The sequence below is a fragment of the Salmo trutta genome, chromosome 36 (assembly GCF_901001165.1).
Source record: "Salmo trutta chromosome 36, fSalTru1.1, whole genome shotgun sequence".
Taxonomy (NCBI): Eukaryota; Metazoa; Chordata; class Actinopteri; order Salmoniformes; family Salmonidae; genus Salmo; species Salmo trutta.
The window spans coordinates 5,799,586-5,816,271 of record NC_042992.1 but is presented as its reverse complement, the minus strand read 5'-3'; the positions used below and the strand labels follow the sequence as shown (position 1 = coordinate 5,816,271).

At 48.2% G+C, this 16,686-nt stretch overlaps 1 protein-coding gene across 2 annotated transcripts in view; it reads right to left on the bottom strand.

Annotated features, from left to right (window-relative positions):
* LOC115176305 (hippocalcin-like protein 1) overlaps positions 1-16,686 on the bottom strand; it is a 74,702-nt gene that overhangs the window by 30,982 nt on the left and 27,034 nt on the right. The window contains exons 2-3 of one of the 2 annotated variants that reach the window (XM_029736244.1): positions 15,866-16,000; positions 15,681-15,778 (exon numbers count right to left, since the gene is read on the bottom strand). The exons of the other annotated variant lie outside the window; for it this stretch is intronic. Coding sequence (XP_029592104.1) covers positions 15,681-15,692 — 12 coding nt within the window. The 5' untranslated portion in view covers positions 15,693-15,778; positions 15,866-16,000. The remainder of the gene's footprint in view (positions 1-15,680; positions 15,779-15,865; positions 16,001-16,686) is intronic. 2 annotated transcript variants of the gene reach the window in all.

The following is a 16,686-nucleotide window of genomic DNA, read 5'->3' as shown; positions in this document are numbered from 1 at the left end:
ATAACACAGACCCACAAAGATTTTCGAAAACAAACCCAATTTTGATTAACTCTCATGTCTATTTGGTGAAAACCAGTTTGCCATCACAGCAGCAAGATGTGTGACCTGTTGCTAAAAGAAAAGGGCAACCAGTGAAGAACAAACACCATTGTAAATACAACCTATATTTATGTTTATTTTTTTCCCCTTTTTGTACTTTAACTGTTTGCACATAATACACAGAGTGTAATGTTTTCTGTTTAATTTGTATTGTTTATTTCACTTCTGTTAATTATCTAGTTCACTTGCTTTGGCAACGTTAACATATGTTCACCATGCCAATAAAGCCCTTAAATTGAATTGAATTGAATTGAGAGAGATTGAGAATTGAGAGAGACCAACGCTGCATCAAATCTACTGTCAGTCAGCTCTTTCCCTCACAGCATTACGGTGTATCATGAAAACTACAAGACTCCCTGTCTGCATCATTAGAGAGAGATATGGATAGAAGTGACAATAGAGAGGCATAGAAGGACAGGCTGGTTGTGTTATCAAAGGAACGATTTCATCCCACGTTATGCCACTTCTTCACTTTGTCATTAGGGTAGAGAGGGGGATAGGATGGAGACAGAGAGACGGGGAGACAGAGAGACGGGGATAGGATGAAGACAGAGAGACTGGAGATAGGAGGGAGACAGAGAGACGGGGATAGAATGGAGACAGAGAGACGGGAGATAGGAGGGAGACAGAGAGACGGGGATAAGAGGGAGACAGAGAGACGGGGGATAGGATGGAGACAAAGAGACGGGAGATAGGAGGGAGACAGAGAGACGGGGATAGAATGGAGACAGAGAGACGGGGATAGGAGGGACACAGAGAGACGGGGATAGGATGAAGACAGAGAGACGGGGGATAGGAGGGAGACAGAGAGACAGGGAGACAAAGTGACGGGATAGGATGAAGACAGAGAGACGGGGGATAGGAGGGAGACAGAGAGACAGGGAGACAGAGAGACGGGGATAGAATGGAGACAGAGAGACGGGGATAGGAGGGAGACAGAGAGACAGGGAGACAGAGACGGGGATAGGATGAAGACAGAAAGACGGGGATAGGAGGGAGACAGAGAGACGGGGAGACAGAGAGACGGGGATAGGATGAAGACAGAGAGACGGGGGATAGGAGGGAGACAGAGAGATGGGGAGACAGAGAGACGGGGATAGGATGAAGACAGAGAGACAGTGGATAGGAGGGAGACAGAGAGACAGGGAGACAGAGAGACGGGGGATAGGAGGGAGACAGAGAGACGGGAGATAGGAAGGAGACAGAGAGACGGGGGATAGGAGGGAGACAGAGAGACGGGGGATAGGATAGAGACAGAGAGACGGGGAGACAGAGAGACGGGGAGCCAGAGAGACGGGGTTAGGAGGGAGACAGAGAGACAGGGGATAGGAGGGAGACGGGGGATAGGAGGGAGACAGAGAGACGGGGGATAGGAGGGAGACAGAGAGAGACGGGGAGACAGAGAGACGGGGAGACAAGAGAGACGGGGATAGGAGGGAGACAGAGAGACGGGGGATAAGAGGGAGACAGAGAGATGGGGATAGGAGGGAGACAGAGAGAGACGGGGATAGGAGGGAGACAGAGAGAGACGGGGAGACAGAGAGACGGGGAGACAGAGAGACGGGGATAGGAGGGAGACAGAGAGACGGGGATAGGAAGGAGACAGAGAGACAGGGGATAGGAGGGAGACGGGGAGACGGGGGATAGGAGGGAGACAGAGAGACGGGGGATAGGAGGGAGACAGAGAGAGACGGGGAGACAGAGAGACGGGGAGACAGAGAGACGGGGATAGGAGGGAGACAGAGAGACGGGGATAGGAGGGAGACAGAGAGACAGGGGATAGGAGGGAGACGGGGAGACGGGGGATAGGAGGGAGACAGAGAGACGGGGGATAGGAGGGAGACAGAGAGAGACGGGGAGACAGAGAGACGGGGAGACAGAGAGACGGGGATAGGAGGGAGACAGAGAGACGGGGGATAAGAGGGAGACAGAGAGATGGGGGAGACAGAGAGACGGGAGAGACAGAGAGAGGGGGGAGACAGAGAGACGGGGGAGACAGAGAGACGGGAGAAAGGAGGAAGACAGAGTTAATCACACCTTTCATTCCTTTACCTCCTGTCCTTTATGCAACGCCACCTGAGACACAGAGTTACTCCTTCCATCTCTCTGTCTCTCTTTCACCTTCAGTCATCTTGCTCCATCTCTCTCTCAATTAAATTCAATTTAATAAGCTTTATTGGCTCTCTCTCTTTCTCTCTCTCTCTCTCCTTCCCTCCCTCCCTCTCCCTCCCTCCTTCCCTCCCTCCCTCCCTCCCTCCCTCCCTCCTTCCCTCCCTCCCTCCCTCCCTCCCTCCCTCCCTCCCTCCAAGGGTTGTAAACCCTAAGCCTTAGTTCCCTCAATAGACCCTATTAAAGAGAGCAGTTATGTCCCTTATAGGCCATGTCAAAACTATAAAGGGAACAGGGTGCCACCTAGGATGCATGTAAGGATGGATGTAAGGATGGATGTAAGGACATCTGACTGTCAGTGTGAGAAGCTGGGTTAAAAAGCGGTTCTTTCTCTGGTGTTATATAAGTGACTGACTGCCTCGATTCGGTCTTACGTAGCAAAATTTGAAAATTGTGTTTTTTTACATTGGATAAAAGCAGAGACACAGAGCTACACAATGGTATATCATACACTACATTTGAGGAACAATGGGAAAGTAATTCTGCTTTGAAAGTTGATCAACTTGTCACTCTACTTTTGAGAAAATGGCCTGTGAATGTTTTTGGTAAAACTACTGGAGAGCTCTTCTTTGTCTCCACCCGTTCAGCATCGTTCACACCCTCTAAAGCTTTAGCCCCACCCATCTCTTTAAGGGCTGATCCGAGCGTTCTGTCCTAACAGCAGCAGTCAAGCACCCAAGCTAACTGGCTAACTGGCTAGCTACTTCCAGACACAAATGAGAGAACAGCTCACTGACCATTTTACTCTCCCTAACAGAGCTGGTTAGGCTGTTTTCATGTTATCCAGAGAGTTGATGAGGGTAACTGTGTTGCTGGCAACTATTTAATTACGCTTTTTTTCGTATCTAAGAGCCAAGCAAATGGCTCTTAGATACGAATAATAAGATCATACACGTAACATTAGCTAGCGAGCCAACCAGCTAACATTAGCTAGCGAGCCAACCAGCTAACATTAGCTAGCGAGCCAACCAGCTAACATTAGCTAGCGAGCCAACCAGCTAACATTAGCTAGCGAGCCAACCAGCTAACATTAGCACAAGAGACGACCAGCTAACATTAGCTAGCGAGCCAACCAGCTAACATTAGCTAGCGAGCCAACCAGCTAACATTAGCTAGCGAGCCAACCAGCTAACATTAGCACAAGAGACGACCAGCCAACATTAGCTAGCGAGCCAACCAGCTAACATTAGCACAAGAGACGACCAGCTAACATTAGCTAGCGAGCCAACCAGCTAACATTAGCTAGCGAGCCAACCAGCTAACATTAGCTAGCGAGCCAACCAGCTAACATTAGCTAGCGAGCCATCCAGCTAACATTAGCTAGCGAGCCATCCAGCTAACATTAGCTAGCGAGCCAACCAGCTAACATTAGCTAGCGAGCCAACCAGCTAACATTAGCTAGCGAGCCAACCAGCTAACATTAGGTAGCGAGCCATCCAGCTAACATTAGCTAGCGAGCCATCCAGCTAACATTAGCTAGCGAGCCAACCAGCTAACATTAGCTAGCGAGCCAACCAGCTAACATTAGCTAGCGAGCCAACCAGCTAACATTAGCTAGCGAGCCAACCAGCTAACATTAGCTAGCGAGCCAACTTGAAATGAAATCCCAACATTTTACGTGTAATATCTGAACATTTTGCAAGCTAGTCTATCTTACCCGTATACATCATGGAAGGATGCGTCTTCCTGTCACGGATGCCACGGTTGCCCTTAGTTTGAAGATGTAATCCGGAGACATGTGTTTTCTCCATCTCCTTAGCTATCATACTATAATTCCACTGATTTCAAAACTCGGTCCTCCAGAAAGTGGAGAGCAAAACTTATGCAGTTTTACTACGCAATATAATTTTTTTTTAAAGCAGAATTAGAAAGGATTAAAACACATACTAACCAGCTCAAATAGACAGAAGCGTGCTATATGGCAGACCAATCCGAAATCATCTCTCAACAAGTCAAGCCCACTCATTATCTCAGCCAATCATGGCATGCGGGAAGGTTGCTGCCCTTTTTTTCTGTGGCTAAACCAACTAGGCTCGTAATTTATCAATTTTATTCATATTTACAGATGGCATACACAATTCTTATTAAAGCACATGAAAGTTCACATGTTCCAGAAGGCATTTCTGCCCCACCAAAAAAAAAACTAATTTTTATTTCAAAAATAAAAAGGTTTACGTTCAAACGTCTCTCCTGTGAAGTAGTGACACGTGACGTAAACCTACTTTCCTGAAAGAAAGTCATATTATAAACAGCTGTTCTTCCTCTGTTGTTATATAAGCTTTGTGCTGACTGTGAGATGGGGAGGTGGGATGAACAGCTGTTCTTCCTCTCTTGTTATATAAGCCTGTACAGTATGGACACACATGTTCATCATAGGCTTGCACACACACACACACACACACACACACACACACACACACACACACACACACACACACACACACACACACACACACACAGTCTTCTACAGCTAACCTTGTGGGGACACATAGTTCAATCCATTTCAAAATCCTATTTTCACGAACCCTAAACCTAACCTTAACTCTAGCTCCTAACCCTAACTCTAACTCTAGCTCCTAACCCTAAACCTAACTCTAGCTCCTAACCCTAAACCTAACTCTAGCTCCTAACCCTAAGCTAACTCTAGCTCCTAACCCTAAACCTAACTCTAGCTCCTAACCCTAAACCTAACTCTAGCTCCTAACCCTAAACCTAACTCTAGCTCCTAACCCTAAACCTAACTCTAGCTCCTAACCCTAAACCTAACTCTAGCTCCTAACCCTAAACCTAACTCTAGCTCCTAACCCTAAACCTAACTCTAGCTCCTAACCCTAAACCTAACTCTAGCTCCTAACCCTAAACCTAACTCTAGCTCCTAACCCTAAACCTAACTCTAGCTCCTAACCCTAAGCTAACTCTAGCTCCTAACCCTAAACCTAACTCTAGCTCCTAACCCTAAACCTAACTCTAGCTCCTAACCCTAAACCTAACTCTAGCTCCTAACCTAAACCTAACTCTAGCTCCTAACCCTAAGCTAACTCTAGCTCCTAACCCTAAACCTAACTCTAGCTCCTAACCCTAAACCTAACTCTAGCTCCTAACCCTAAACCTAACTCTAGCTCCTAACCCTAAACCTAACTCTAGCTCCTAACCCTAAACCTAACTCTAGCTCCTAACCCTAAACCTAACCCTAATTCTAACCCTAAACCTAATTCTAACCATAATACTAATTCTAACCTTAACCCTAAACCCCTTAGAAATAGCATTTGACCTTGTGGGGTTCAACAAAATGTCCCCAGTTGGTCAAATTTAGACTGGACAAATAGCAATTTTCAGTAGCTCTGTGTTTGTGTGTATCTGTGTGTGTCTGTGTATCTGTGTATCTCTGTGTGTGTGTGTGTGCTCTGTGTCTGTGTGTTTGCTCTGTGTCTGTGTCTGTGTGTGTGTATCTGTGTGTGTTCTCTGTGTGTGTGCTCTGTGTGTGTGTGTTCTCTGTGTGTGTGCGCGTGCGTGCGTATCTGTGTATGTGTGGTCCCTATTGGACACAGATCTATTCTGGCTGGGCCTTGTGGGACTCATTCTTATGTAGATCACCTCCATTTAATCTACTTTTCCTTCTCTCTGTCAATCCCTCTCATCCTCATTCTAACATCTGTCTGTCTATCTTCTATTCTCCTCCTTTCCCTCTGTCTCTCTCTCTCTCTCTCTCTGTTTAATGTGTCCAATTTCCTTCAGCAGAGAGGTCATCAGTGTGAGAGAGAGAGAGAAAGACAGAGAGAGGGAGAAAGACAGATATATATATATATATATAGAGAGAGAGAGAGAGAAAGACAGAGAGAGGGAGAAAGACAGATATATATATATATATAGAGAGAGAGAGAGAGAAAGACAGAGAGAGAGAGAGACAGACAGATATATATATATAGAGAGAAAGACAGGCAGAGGGAGATAGAGAGAGAGAGAGAGAGAGGGGAGAAAGAACAAGAGAGAGTACATTTTTTTTGTTTATTTCACTTTTGTTTATTATCTATTTCACTTGGTTTTCAATGTTAACATATGTTTCCAATGCCAATAAAGCCCTTAAATTGAATTGATAGAGAGAAAGAAAAAGAGAGACAGAGAGAGGTGAAGAGAGGGAGAGGGACAGAGAGAGGTGAAGAGAGGGAGAGGGACAGAGAGAGGTGAAGAGAGGGAGAGGGACAGAGAGAGGTGAAGAGAGGGAGAGGGACAGAGAGAGGTGAAGAGAGGGAGAGGGACAGAGAGAGGTGAAGAGAGGGAGGAGGGACAGAGAGAGGTGGGGAGAGGAGGGAGAGGGACAGAGAGAGGTGAAGAGAGGGAGAGGGACAGAGATGGTGAAGAGAGGAGAGGGACAGAGCGAGGTGAAGAGAGGGAGAGGGACAGAGCGAGGTGTGAAGAGGGGAGAGGCCAGGAGAGAGGAGGGACAGAGAGAGGTGAAGAGAGGGAGAGGGACAGAGAGAGGTGAAGAGAGGGAGAGGGACAGAGAGAGGTGAAGAGAGGGAGAGGGACAGAGAGAGGTGAAGAGAGGGAGAGGGACAGAGAGAGGTGAAGAGAGGGAGAGGGGACAGAGAGAGGTGAAGAGAGGAGAGGGGGACAGAGAGAGGTGAAGAGAGGGAGAGGGACAGAGAGAGGTGAAGAGGGGAGAGGGACAGAGAGAGGTGAAGAGAGGGAGAGGGACAGAGTGGTGAAGAGAGGGAGAGGGACAGAGTGGTGAAGAGAGGGACAGAGAGAGGGAAGAGAGGGAGAGGGACAGAGAGAGGTGAAGAGAGGGAGAGGGACAGAGTGGTGAAGAGAGGGAGAGGGACAGAGAGAGGTGAGAGAGGGAGAGGGACAGAGAGAGGTGAAGAGAGGGAGAGGGACAGAAAGAGGTGAAGAGAGGGAGAGGGACAGAGAGAGGTGAAGAGAGGGAGAGGGACAGAGTGGTGAAGAGAGGGAGAGGGACAGAGAGTGGTGAAGAGAGGGAGGGGACAGAGTGGTGAAGAGAGGGAGAGGGACAGAGAGAGGTGAAGAGAGGGAGAGGGACAGAGAGAGGTGAAGAGAGGGAGAGGGACAGAGAGAGGTGAAGAGAGGGAGAGGGACAGAGTGGTGAAGAGAGGGAGAGGGACAGAGAGAGGTGAAGAGAGGGAGAGGGACAGAGAGTGGTGAAGAGAGGGAGAGGGACAGAGAGTGGTGAAGAGAGGGAGAGGGACAGAGAGAGGTGAAGAGAGGGAGAGGGACAGAGAGGTGAAGAGAGGGAGAGGGACAGAGAGTGGTGAAGAGAGGGAGAGGGACAGAGAGTGGTGAAGAGAGGGAGAGGGACAGAGAGTGGTGAAGAGAGGGAGAGGGACAGAGAGAGGTGAGAGAGGGAGAGGGACAGAGAGAGAGGTGAAGAGAGGGAGAGGGGGACAGGAGAGGTGAAGAGAGGGAGAGGGACAGAGAGAGATGAAGAGAGGGAGAGGGACAGAGAGAGGTGAAGAGAGGGAGAGGGACAGAGAGAGGTGAAGAGAGGGAGAGGGACAGAGAGTGGTGAAGAGAGGAAGAGGGACAGAGAGAGGTGAAGCGAGGGAGAGGGGACAGAGAGAGGTGAGAGAGGGAAGAGGGACAGAAAGAGGTGAAGGAGGGAGAGGGACAGAGAGAGGTGTGAAGAGAGGGAGAGGGACAGAGTGGGTGAAGAGAGGGAGAGGGACAGAGTGGTGAAGAGAGGGACAGAGAGAGGTGAGAGAGGGAGAGGGACAGAGAGAGGTGAAGAGAGGGAGAGGGACAGAGTGGTGAAGAGAGGGAGAGGGACAGAGAGAGGTGAAGAGAGGGAGAGGGACAGAGAGAGGTGAAGAGAGGGAGAGGGACAGAGAGAGGTGAAGAGAGGGAGAGGGACAGAGAGAGGTGAAGAGGGGAGAGGGACAGAGAGAGGTGAAGGAGAGGAGAGGGACAGAGAGAGGTGAAGAGAGGGAGAGGGACAGAGAGAGATGAAGAGAGGGAGAGGGACAGAGAGAGGTGAAGAGAGGGGAGAGGGACAGAGAGAGGTGAAGAGAGGGAGAGGGACAGAGAGTGGTGAAGAGAGGAAGAGGGACAGAGAGAGGTGAAGAGAGGGAGAGGGACAGAGAGAGGTGAAGAGAGGAAGAGGGACAGAAAGAGGTGAAGAGAGGGAGAGGGACAGAGAGAGGTGAAGAGAGGAAGAGGGACAGAGAGAGGTGAAGAGAGGGAGAGGGGACAGAGTGGTGAAGAGAGGGAGAGGGACAGAGTGGTGAAGAGAGGGACAGAGAGAGGTGAAGAGAGGGAGAGGGACAGAGAGAGGTGAAGAGAGGGAGAGGGACAGAGTGGTGAAGAGAGGGAGAGGGACAGAGAGAGGTGAAGAGAGGGAGAGGGACAGAGAGAGGTGAAGAGAGGGAGAGGGACAGAAAGAGGTGAAGAGAGGGAGAGGGACAGAGAGAGGTGAAGAGAGGGAGAGGGACAGAGTGGTGAAGAGAGGGAGAGGGACAGAGAGTGGTGAAGAGAGGGAGAGGGACAGAGTGGTGAAGAGAGGGAGAGGGACAGAGAGAGGTGAAGAGAGGGAGAGGGACAGAGAGAGGTGAAGGAGAGGGAGAGGGACAGAGAGAGGTGAAGAGAGGGAGAGGGACAGAGAGTGGTGAAGAGAGGGAGAGGGACAGAGAGAGGTGAAGAGAGGGAGAGGGACAGAGAGTGGTGAAGTGAGGGAGAGGGACAGAGAGTGGTGAAGAGAGGGAGAGGGACAGAGAGAGGTGAAGAGAGGGAGAGGGACAGAGAGAGGTGAAGAGAGGGAGAGGGACAGAGAGTGGTGAAGAGAGGGAGAGGGACAGAGTGGTGAAGAGAGGGAGAGGGACAGAGAGAGGTGAAGAGAGGGAGAGGGACAGAGAGAGGTGAAGAGAGGGAGAGGGACAGAGAGAGGTGAAGAGAGGGAGAGGGACAGAGAGAGGTGAAGAGAGGGAGAGGGACAGAGAGAGATGAAGAGAGGGAGAGGGACAGAGAGAGGTGAAGAGAGGGAGAGGGACAGAGAGAGGTGAAGAGAGGGAGAGGGACAGAGAGTGGTGAAGAGAGGGACAGAGAGAGGTGAAGAGAGGGAGAGGGACAGAGAGAGGTGAAGAGGAAGAGGGACAGAAAGAGGTGAAGAGAGGGAGGGGACAGAGAGAGGTGAAGAGAGGGAGAGGGACAGAGTGGTGAAGAGAGGGAGAGGGACAGAGTGGTGAAGAGAGGGACAGAGAGAGGTGAAGAGAGGGAGAGGGACAGAGAGAGGTGAAGAGAGGGAGAGGGACAGAGTGGTGAAGAGAGGGAGAGGGACAGAGAGAGGTGAAGAGAGGGAGAGGGACAGAGAGAGGTGAAGAGAGGGAGAGGGACAGAAAGATGGTTTGAAGAGGGGAGAGGGACAGAGACCGAGGTGAAGAGAGGGAGAGGGACCAGAGTAGGGTGAAGAGAGGGAGAGGGACAGAGTGGTGGAAGAGAGGGAGAGGGACAGAGAGAGTGGTGAAGAGAGGGAGAGGGACAGAGAGAGGTGAAGAGAGGGAGAGGGACAGAGAGAGGTGAAGAGAGGAGAGGGACAGAGAGGTGAAGAGAGGGAGAGGGACAGAGTGGTGAAGAGAGGGAGAGGGACAGAGAGTGGTGAAGAGAGGGAGAGGGACAGAGAGGTGAAGAGAGGGAGAGGGACAGAGAGAGGTGAAGAGAGGGAGAGGGACAGAGAGAGGTGAAGAGAGGGAGAGGGACAGAGAGAGGTGAAGAGAGGGAGAGGGACAGAGAGTGGTGAAGAGAGGGAGAGGGACAGAGTGGTGAAGAGAGGGAGAGGGACAGAGAGTGGTGAAGAGAGGGAGAGGGACAGAGAGAGGTGAAGAGAGGGGAGAGGGGACAGAGAGAGGTGAAGAGAGGGAGAGGGAAGAAGAGGGAAAGAGAGGGAGAGGGACAGAGAGAGGTGAAGAGAGGGAGAGGACAGAGAGTGGTGAAGAGAGGGAGAGGGACAGAGAGAGGTGAAGAGAGGGAGAGGGACAGAGAGTGGTGAAGAGAGGGAGAGGGACAGAGAGAGGTGAAGAGAGGGAGAGGGACAGAGAGTGGTGAAGAGAGGGAGAGGGACAGAAAGAGGTGAAGAGAGGGAGAGGGACAGAGAGTGGTGAAGAGAGTGAGAGGGACAGAGTGGTGAAGAGAGGGAGAGGGGACAGAGAGAGGTGAAGAGAGGGAGAGGGACAGAGAGAGGTGAAGAGAGGGAGAGGGACAGAGAGAGGTGAAGAGAGGGAGAGGGACAGAGAGAGGTGAAGAGAGGGAGAGGGACAGAGTGGTGAAGAGAGGGAGAGGGACAGAGGAGTGGTGAAGAGAGGGGAGAGGGACAGAGAGAGGTGAAGAGAGGGAGAGGGACAGAGAGAGGTGAAGAGAGGGAGAGGGACAGAGAGAGGTGAAGAGAGGGAGAGGGACAGAGAGTGGTGAAGAGAGGGAGAGGGACAGAGAGAGGTGAAGAGAGGGAGAGGGACAGAGAGTGGTGAAGAGAGGGAGAGGGACAGAGAGAGGTGAAGAGAGGGAGAGGGACAGAGAGAGGTGAAGAGAGGGAGAGGGACAGAGAGAGGTGAAGAGAGGGAGAGGTGTGTTGCAGGGTCACAACATTGAGTTCAAGGGTTTTCGTCTCAGCTTCTAATACATATGGAAAAGGCAGAGGCCGCTGTCAAAAAAAATCTCTTTAAGTGCTTTATTGGCATGGGAAACATGTTTACAATGCAAAAGCAAGCAAACTAGATAATAAACAAAAGTGAAATAAACAAAACATTTTAAGTAAACATGATACTCAAAAATAATAAAGAAATGTCATATTACGTCGATATACAGTGTTGTATTGATGTGCAAATAGTTAAAATAAATAAACATAAATATGGGTTGTATTTACAATGGTGTTTGTTCTTCACTGGTTGCCCTTTTCTTGTAGCAACAGGTCACAAATCTTGCTGCTGTGATGTCACACTGGTATTTCACCCAGGAGATATGGGAGTTTATCAAATCGGGTTTGTTTTTGAATTCTTTGTGGGTCTGTGTAATCTGAGGGAAATATGTTTCTCGCTCTCATCACTTCCTTTTTTCGCTCTTTTACGGTCATACATTTGGCAGGATGTTAGGACATGCAGCTCAGTTTCCACCTCATTTTGTGTGCAGTGTGCACATAACCTGTCTTCTCTTGAGAGCCAGGTCTGTCTACGGCGGCCTTTCTCAATAGCAAGGCTATGCTCACTGAGTCTGTACATTGTCAAAGCTTTCCTTATGTTTGGGTCAGTCACAGTGGTCAGGTATTCTGCCACTGTGTACTCTCTGTTTAGGGCCAAATATCATTCTAGTTTGCTCTGTTTTGTTTTTTATTCTTTCCAATGTGCCAAGTAATTATCTTTTTGTTTTCTCATGATTTGATTGGGTCTAATTATGTTGCTGTCCTGGGGCTCTGTGGGGTCTGTTTGTGTTTGTGAACAGAGCCCCAGGACCAGCTAGCTTAGGGGACTCTTCTCCAGGTTCATCTCTCTGTAGGTGATTGCTTTGTTATGGAAGGTTTGGAAATCACTTCCTTTTAGGTGGTTGTAGAATTTAACATCTCTTTACTGGATTTTGATAATTAGTGGGTATCGGCCTAATTCTGCTCTGCATGCATTATTTGGTGTTTTACGTTGTACATGGAGGACATTTTAGCAGGATTCTGCATGCAGAGTCTCAATTTGGTGTTTGTCCCATTTTGTGAATTCTTGGTTGGTGAGCCGACCACAGGGTTTGAGGTTCTTTATTTGTCTGTCCTGCTGTGATGTCAAGGCTTTGGTCAGGGTCTGAGGTGGGCTGTTCTGCTGGCTTCTCTGCGGGTGTGACCACCTCTCTAATGGGTTGTTCTCTGTCACACGCCATCCCCCCTCACCCTCTCCTCCAGCAGTCTGATCCTCTCCTCTAGTGCTCTGTTCTTCTCCTGCTCTTTCTCCTGATGAAGTTGTCTCACCACAGTCCAGAGTGCAGATATGTCTCTCTCCACCTTCAGCTCTCCGGGTCTGGTTGAGGAGGTGTTGTTGAGCTGGACAATTTTTTGTGCTGACTGGAGTGTTTTCACCTGCTGTTCCAGCTCCACTTGCCTTACCTCCAGCTGGGTGAATGTATCCTTCGTTTCAATAAGGGAGTAGTGCTCTTGGCTGGGAGGTTGACTTTCCGCTGGGGGTGGCTCGTCTGTGGGGTTATTTAATGAAGAGGTCTGGTCTGACCCACTCGGGGTGGGGGTACCTTTCTCAAGGGAGAGCTTCTCCTGCTGGGCTAATTCTTTCATTATGTGAAAGTCCAGCTGAAACTTTTTTGGAGTTACCCTGTACCAATACTGTTCCAGGGATTTATATTAGCTGACTCAAGAGTCCTCGTTGTCTAGTATCCTCAATTTCCACCCATCGTTAACCCCCCCCCCCCTTAACAGAGGGGTAGTGTGTTAATATAGCACTGTGCCAAGGGATGGTCTGTGTGGAAGAGTAAATTGCTTATGTTGCCATTTTTATAATAGTCAGCCAAAAAGTGTCTCTTGATTTTCTATGACACGATTATTTTTGAACTCTTTTCGTGCTTTTAAAAAAAATGTTTTACATCCAAAGGGTACTGTATTGTAATGACCTCTGAACAATGGGATGGGGGCTTCAAAGGCCTCTGCATTTGGTTTGGTGTAGGCAGTGAAACGGTCTTGGTGTAGGCAGTGAAACGGTCTTGGTGTAGGCAGTGAAACGGTCTTGGTGTAGGCAGTGAAACGGTCTTGCCACTGTTGGGCTCAAGGGCTTTGACACATCTCATTTCACACCTCATTGCTAATTTAAGTAGCAGTCAGATCTGCTCAGTCCTAGCAAGCTTGGTAGCGTTTCCTGTATAGCTTGGAAACATGAATCTTTGGTAGTAGGAAATCCTTCCAGGTTATTTAGAGTTTTGATTTGGCGTGAAGGTTAGGTTGTGGAGGGTAGTATCCTGTATCTGTCCTTGCCGAAAAAAACAAGTTTATCTAACTCTAAATCGATCTAAAATCTCTCTCTCCATACCAGTCTTTACAACGAGCATAATGGGTTATACACTGATGCACACGCATATACATACACACAGACATAAACACACACACACACACACACACACACACACACACACACACACACACACACACACACACACACACACACACACACACACACACACACACACACACACACACACACACACCAGGGTCACAGTGGAACAGACCTGCATTTAGGAGATCAGAGTCGTGGTTTCAGGAACAGATCTGAGTAGGGGCTCAGATCAGAGTCGTGGTTTCAGGAACAGATCTGAGTAGGGGCTCAGATCAGAGTCGTGGTTTCAGGAACAGATCTGAGTAGGGGCTCAGATCAGAGTCCTGGTTTCAGGAACAGATCTGTGTAGGGGCTCAGAGTAGAGTCCTGGTTTCAGGAACAGATCTGTGTAGGGGCTCAGAGTAGGGTCCTGGTTTCAGGAACAGATCTGAGTAGGGGCTCAGATCAGAGTCCTGGTTTCAGGAACAGATCTGTGTAGGGGCTCAGATCAGAGTCCTGGTTTCAGGAACAGATCTGAGTAGGGGCTCAGATCAGAGTCCTGGTTTCAGGAACAGATCTGTGTAGGGGCTCAGAGCAGAGTCCTGGTTTCAGGAACAGATCTGAGTAGGGGCTGAGATCAGAGTCCTGGTTTCAGGAGCTCAGTCATTATGGGAACTATTTCCATCTGGGTCAAATAGGCTGCTGGTCTCCAATCTACTGCTGGTCTCCAATCTACTGCTGGTCTCCAATCTACTGCTGGTCTCCAATCTACTGCTGGTCTCCAATCCAATCTGACCGTGATTGTTAACTGCCAACCGTGTTTCAATCAAGAACACCTGAGAGTGTATACACCTCTCTAAAGTCTATACAATGGACCCACAATCTTTTACTGGACTTGTGAGGACTCCTGACCAATGTTCCCTCTAATGCCTTTCGGGCTACGAGCAAATTTCAGGTCTGCTGAGCGCAAACTTTGTGAAAATTCTGTGCAACTTTCATCGTGCGTTTACTGTGGAAACAGAGGCACTTTAAGTACTTTTTTTTCTTAATTTTTCTCCCCGACTGGTAGTTACAGTATTGTCCTGTCGTTTCAAGTCCAGTACGGACTCGTGAGAGGCAAAGGTCGGTGAAGGTTTAACAGTGATCAAATAGGCTACTGTGGCTATTTGATCATAATGTAGCGCCTAACAGAGTGGCCTACCATCAAAAAAAAAATGGAGAAAATGTGTCCCATAACATCTTAAACATATAAATAGCTGTTCTATCATTCAGCAGCCAATGTGTGGTGTTCAATATAGGCCTAAATTCCATGAGAATTAAAAAAAACAAACATGCAGGGCTTGACACTAACCTGTTTATCTACTTCTCCTTCAGACAAGGAGGTGACCGAAAATGGAAAGGGAAACGTCGATAGTATTAAAGGGAAAACTCTAGAACAGTGGTGACCAACCCTTTGAATCAAAATGCAAGCCCGGGATCTACCGCTCAGACTTTTTTTTAACATGACTTTAAAGAACGTAAGCCTATGCAACATTAACCAATTAAAAACAGTTCTGTAGCAATGAGGTTTGTGCAGTAAGCTATAGGCCCAATACATTATCACTGCATTTTAGCTTTGCTTGAATTGCTCTGCCAATGCATTGTTGTTCGGGACATTTTAAAAAATCGATATATATTTCAACATTTGAGGAAGGCTATATGATCACACCGGTAATAGATCCATTGTTGAATTACTTGTGAAGTACAGCGGAGTGAGCATACATTTAAATAATTAGCTTTTTATTTTTTATTTACTGGGCTGATGGTGTCTGCATCTGATGGTCAGTCTCAGCGCAGGGAGAGAGCAGCAGACTGAGAGTCCGCCTCTCAATATCCCTCCACTCTCCCTTTCCTCCACTGACACTGACCGAAAATCTACACCGTCTTCCAGCTGATCGCACTGCATTATTTCTGCCTCAGGCACAAATTCATGTTGCTACTCCTATGACATGACAAAATGAAATATTCCTCGATATTAAAAAAAAAAGACCCAAGATGCTAATAATAACAACAACACCTATAGATACACTTTCCTACTCATTCATTACTGCTGCAGTGCTTGTTGTAGCGCTGAGTGGAAATAGGAAGTGTTGAATACAAAGTGTTGACAGTGCCGAGTAAGACCTTAAACATGAAGTCAGCCATATAAACAGCTGCTCTTTGCTGTCTTCATTGACAGTCTCTCTCTAGTCGTGGTTTTAAACGTTTTAAAATCTCACAGTATCAACTTTGCTTTAGCTTTCTTTTATGCCTGCTACGTTACTGCAGACACGGTCATCTGAGCCATCCGATTGGCCAGCGGTAGGCCTATAGTGCACTTGATTTGCTCTCTGGGCCCCCCCGAGAAAGCAGAGTTTGTACCTTCAGACACATGAAATGGTTGAAAACGGGAACAGTTGGCCTACTCGGCGCACAGGACAGGTGAATCGGACGCACCTACCGCCAACAGCCCGAGACCACTAAAATAAAACAGGAACACAAGGCTTTATCAGCGTTGTTGTTTTTTGTTTTTTTTACACAAATGTTTGCCAATCGACTACGAATACCTTGGAGATGGACCAGTGGATCCCAATCAACCGGTTGGTGATCAACTGCTCTAGATCGTCGAGTGAAGTTCAATCTGGTGTTTCTTTCTGTGGCCTGATATTTCTGTGCAGCCATCAGTCTCTGCGCTGCGTACACTTAGAGGGAACAGTGAGTCATTCACCTTAAAACACAAACAGATACGGAACACAATATTTAACCTTTATTTAACCAGGAAAGTCAATTAAGAACAAATTCTTATTTTACAATGACGGCCTACCGGAGGAACAGAGGGGTTATCTGCCTTATTCAGGGGCAGAACGACAGATTTTTTACCTTGTCAGCTCTGGGATTCTATTCAGCAACCTTTCGGTTACTGGCCCAACGCTCGCTATCCACTAGGCTACCTGCCACCCGAAATATGGTACATGTGGTGGACGGTAGCTTGTTGTGGCTATTTTAGCATCACACAGTAAAATCACCACCTCTGAGAACTGAGGTATTGACGACCCTGACCAACAAAAGACTTGCTTTCTTATGGACTCACACACTAATGAATTCATCTTTACATTGTAATCACATAGAGAAAATTCACCAGACCAAGACCAGTGCTTATTTAATGGACCCTACGTATCTGAACTGATTTACCTGATAGGCATCACTCACTCGCTCTGTCCCTATATCACTGTGTTCAGACACCACACAAATACATGTTCTCCCTTTCATAGGCATCTTCACTCCGTTACAACCAGAGCTTCTATTTCCAAAACAGAAAGCAGAACACATTCCTTTAGAAATCATTTTTCAGTAGAGAAGGACTTTTACACAAGGGCCCCATCAAAAG